General features: G+C 42.4%; 1 protein-coding gene across 1 annotated transcript; it reads right to left on the reverse strand.

The window, feature by feature from the left end:
- Window positions 1–4110: 4110 nt before the first annotated feature.
- LOC141988276 (interferon epsilon-like) lies at window positions 4111–4686 on the reverse strand. Its single transcript, XM_074954112.1, has one exon. It carries the CDS (start codon window positions 4684–4686, stop codon window positions 4111–4113), a length of 576 nt encoding a protein of 191 aa, XP_074810213.1.

Below are 4686 nucleotides of genomic sequence, written 5' to 3' on the forward strand. Positions count from 1 at the left end.
GGCACCAGCTGGTCAGAAAACTGGGGGATAGAATTGCTGACTTGAGTGTACACAAGCCTGATTCATATGGCTTGATTTTTGTATGTGTGTGTGTGTGTGTGTCAGGCGGAGGCCGGGGGAAGGAGGGGAAGTCTCTGTAAGACTTGTTAATTTTAAAGTGATATTATGAAGTTGTTGTCATGAAATTTCCTCATCATAGGAAACCTCTTTCTATGTGTATCCATCCGGTTGGACAGGACCTCCAGAAGGTACTCACTAGGCTGAGGACAATGGGAAACCAGTTGGGAAACCAGTTTGGTGAAGTTGGTGTTAAGGAGAATGGGGCTTAGGAGTGGAAAGTTACTGAAGGTCAACAAGGAGACAGATGACAAAACCAAAAGGTTCTAAAAGAAATCACAAGGGGAAGACCCACAGGACATTTGGGCAAGAGGAAGGAAGGGGATGAACTGGCCAAGGCCAGGTTATGTGAGCTGGAGGAGAATGCTCTGTTTTTGTGCATATAAGTGATGCATTGCAACAGAAGGATGTTGGATGACCCCAAGTGATTCTGATACAGGCTCATAGAATGGCCTGGTGTGTTGAGGAAACTGAAGCAGGGAATTGTGGATAGGGTTTACAATTTTTGTTCTATTTTCTGTATTTTCCGAGTGATTAAGTAAATAGCAATAGTGTGTTAGAATCCTGTGCAAAGTGTCTCCGTATTATAATCTACACATACTACATGGCCCCTGGAAGAGGTAAACACCTCTGGGTATATTTCTGGGAGACAACATGTTAAAGCACATTCTGAGCTTCAAAGACTACCCAGTTGACATGTTGGATGAGCCCCTACTTGTAACGCCGACAGACCGAAGTTGTCAGAGGCAGGATTGAACCTTGGACATTTGAACCTTAGTGTATGAGCCTTGACTGTGTGAACATGTGATAATGCCTCTTAAGCCATGGTTGTAGCAGACTCCTCAATCTCTAAATGGTTGAGGTGCCAGTAGAGGGTGACAGAGCACTACACAAACCAGGCACAGGTTGCATACTTCCCCTCACTGAGGAAGCCCAAGCCAAGCTTCAGAGACTTCCCAGCTGATATCCCAGCTAGGGTGACCAGACAGCAAGTGTGAAAAATCGAAGCGGGGGGTAATAGGCGCCTAGATAAGACAAAGCTCCAAATATGGGGACTGTCCCGATAAAATCGGGACATCTGGTAACCCTAATCCCAGCGGCCCAAAAATGACACTTTAAAAGGTTGTCTGGGGCAACTGCATGCAGCCTGGAGCAGCCCTGGGAAATACTACTTGGCACTGAAAAGACTGGGGCAGAGAATCTAATGGGACCAGAGCTGAGAGAGATGCTGCAGATCTCTGTGTCTGGAGAGACCTTTTTGATCGGTGCAGAAACCATAGAATCTGCTGAGTGTGGAGATGGAACGACAGCCACTTCCATGAGGAAGTCTACGGACGAACCCCCGCCTCCTTCTTCCTGCCCCTGAGTGGAAGCATGTGGGAGAATCTCAGAGGGAGATATTTACAATTTTTTCCTCTCTTTTAAGAAGTGTGAGCTGGGCTTTCCCACAGGCATGGCTGCTCCTTATGATACGGGTGATATTGTCAGAGCTCAGCTGAACATTGCGTTCAGCATTCCCCTTCTTTTATTAAAGGTGTGATGGAATGAAGGGGAATAGTTTTCCCCCAGAGCTGAATGGGTTTGGGGTTGTTAGACTTTTTCAGAAGAATTCCATAGTTTTCGTGGGCAGTAACTGACTGACGCATTCCATCCAATGGGGAAATGCGTTTTAGAGGTGACAAAGAGAAACTTTGATAATTCTAATACAGAATCCCCCTTTCCTGCTCTCATTATTCACATGTAATTGGTGTGTGTTAAGGGGTGCATGCACTCTTGCTTAGTGGGGGAAAGGGCACCAATCTAGCCTCTTCCAACACAACTGTCTACTACACCAAACACCCAAATTGACAAGTTTTTGGGGGGACAAGTAACCTGGTACAAAGTAGAATGGTAAAAGGTGGCAGAATTCAGGTATGGTGTGTGGTCTGTTTGAATGGAAAGGCTAATTATCGTTCTATAACGATTATTTTTAAAATGGAATTAGTGCAAATTGGGACACTGATTCATCAATGTATTGAAGCATGTTCCCAACTGGAAGCACTAACATGAGTGGGATGGCTCACCTACTTTAAGTTAGTCACATGCATAAGTACTCTCTGGAATTGGGGTTTTCAGGCTGAACAATTACAGGGGTTTTTTTATTCTCCTTTTCTTTCTTTTTGGTTCAATCGGTATTTTATTCAAATCATTACTGGTATAGGTTGCCATTTTATATAAAATAATTATTTATTGGTAAGTAACAAATATCTATGATAAATACATAAATAAGAACAATAAATAAATAATAGATTGACATAAATGCCCTGTTACAGATATCGTAAACGGATCTGAAAATATTTTCAGAAGATATAGTAACACCACCTTTTAAAATTCCACTGCATCAGATTTTAAATCATGTAAAAATTATTCCTTGATTTCGGTTAGTACTTCTAAAAATGTTGATATTTAAATTTCTAAACTTCTTTGTGAGTTTATCCGACATTTGAAAACCCCATAATTCCTCATGGATTCTCCTGGTAGCAGAGAGGCTGAACTGCTTGTCTTTTATGAAAGAATTGGTATCTCTTCCCGTTCATCCTGGGAAACTGTTGGTCCTTTCTTCCTGGTCAGAGAGTCCCATTTTCCATCGCTGCAGCCAAACGTCTCCAGGTGTCCAACTTGCTGATGAGTCTGCGCTGTAATCTCTGAATGGAACTCCCACCTCAGGTAGTTTTGGAGAGATTTTTGCCAAAGCGGCAGGAAATACGTTGGAAGATTTCCTGGATTGCCACTTGGGCATTCCCCTTCAGGGACACTCGAGGCCTGAAAACCTCTTGGGGCCACCTGAAACATTTCTCTTCGTTTCGACATTAGAGGAAAATTATGCACATCTTTTTTGTTGGAAAGTTTTTCCAGTTCACATTTGTTTTGCTGTTTTATTGTGGTTAAGCTGCATGTTACGGTTCAGAGATGAGATTTGATCAGAGAAGAGTTGAACTACAGAGCAAACATATTTTGAGTGAGTGTATTGCATAATACAAGGTCAAGTATTATGGAGTCTGAGAAGTCTTAGACGTCACTGTGGGAAGGATCAGTAGAGAGGACGGAATCCACTGAACGGTACAATTTCATCCAACTGTTTTAACCCCTGTAGTCGCTGCATCCTCAGCTGGAGTGAAATGAGATTTGGTTGAAACACAAAGGAAAAAATACAATAGAAAATTTATGATTGTCAATCTTTTCTGCACCTCATCATCTTATGAGTCTGACGCTATGTTCATGTTTTTTATAAATGTCTCTAGGAAACTTCTCAAGCTGTGGTATAGGATGAGGACAGATTAATAAATAGCAACCATGCTCATAATAGAAACATACTACATGTATAGAAGTCAGAGTACTTTGGGGGTATCATTATTTGATGACCAAAGTACTGGTGAGGTGGCTAAGGATTCCAAATATACGTACTTTGTTGCATGGTCTGCCAATTATGCAATACATAACATCACCTGATATGTGAGAGATTATGAAGAATCGCAAACCTAAATGACAGTAGAAACACAGAAAAATAATGACAGGTTTCAGAGTAACAGCCGTGTTAGTCTGTATTTGCAAAAAGAAAAGGGGTACTTGTGGCACCTTAGAGACTAACCAATTTATTTGAGATTAAGCTTTCGTGAGCTACAGCTCACTTCATCAGATGCATCCGATGAAGCGAGCTGTAGCTCACGAAAGCTTATGCTCAAATAAATTGGTTAGTCTCTAAGGTGCCACAAGTACCCCTTTTCTTTTTACAGAAAAATAAATCCATGTAATTGCAAATCCATTTCCAGGACAGGACAGGAAGAGCCTGAAGCTGCTGCCAAGGAAATCAGTTGCGATTTGGCCATTGACCCTGTAGAAGAAGGATCAGGCCCTATATAAGCAGAGTTATAAAATATCCGTTATCTCTGTTCAGCTGTATAAATTACCTTAATGTGAATTCATTTACTCCAGGGAAAAGTTTTGTACTGTACCTTAGTTACTCAGCCTTCGAGTGAGTTTGTCAACCAGCACAAAACATCTGGGTATTTCCACGCGAATGATCTCCCAGGCACACAGGCTGTATTGCTTTTCTTTCAGGAAAGCATCTATCCCCTGAAAGTATTGTTTCACACTCCGACTGGTGATCTGGAGGTCCTGACTTTCCGGGTTGGTTAATTCCTTCTCCATCTGTGCTCTCAAACATGCCTCCAGCCGCTGAATTTGCTGGTAAAGGCCATTTTGGAACTTGACTATGGAAGTGGCATCCCAGGCACTTTGGGTGAGGTTTTTGCTAAAGATATTGAAGATCTCTTGGAGGATCTCTTGAATTGCCACCTTGGCATTCTCCTTCTGGGCCACTGAAAGTTGGACAATATCCTGGGTGGGCTTGAAAGTTGCCCTTTCATTTGTGCATTGCGAGGGGAAATTTCTGCTCCTTTTCTGGAGAACCTCTAAGCTCTCTTTGTTCACTTTGTTCTGCTGGAAGTGAAGCATGGTACAGAGCCGAGATGAGATTTCAGTGGAGAAGAGCAGTATGAGGCAAACGTGCAGCAAAAACCTGGTGGTCAT

This window comes from Natator depressus, chromosome 5 (genome assembly GCF_965152275.1).
Source record: "Natator depressus isolate rNatDep1 chromosome 5, rNatDep2.hap1, whole genome shotgun sequence".
NCBI classification, from domain to species: domain Eukaryota; kingdom Metazoa; phylum Chordata; order Testudines; family Cheloniidae; genus Natator; species Natator depressus.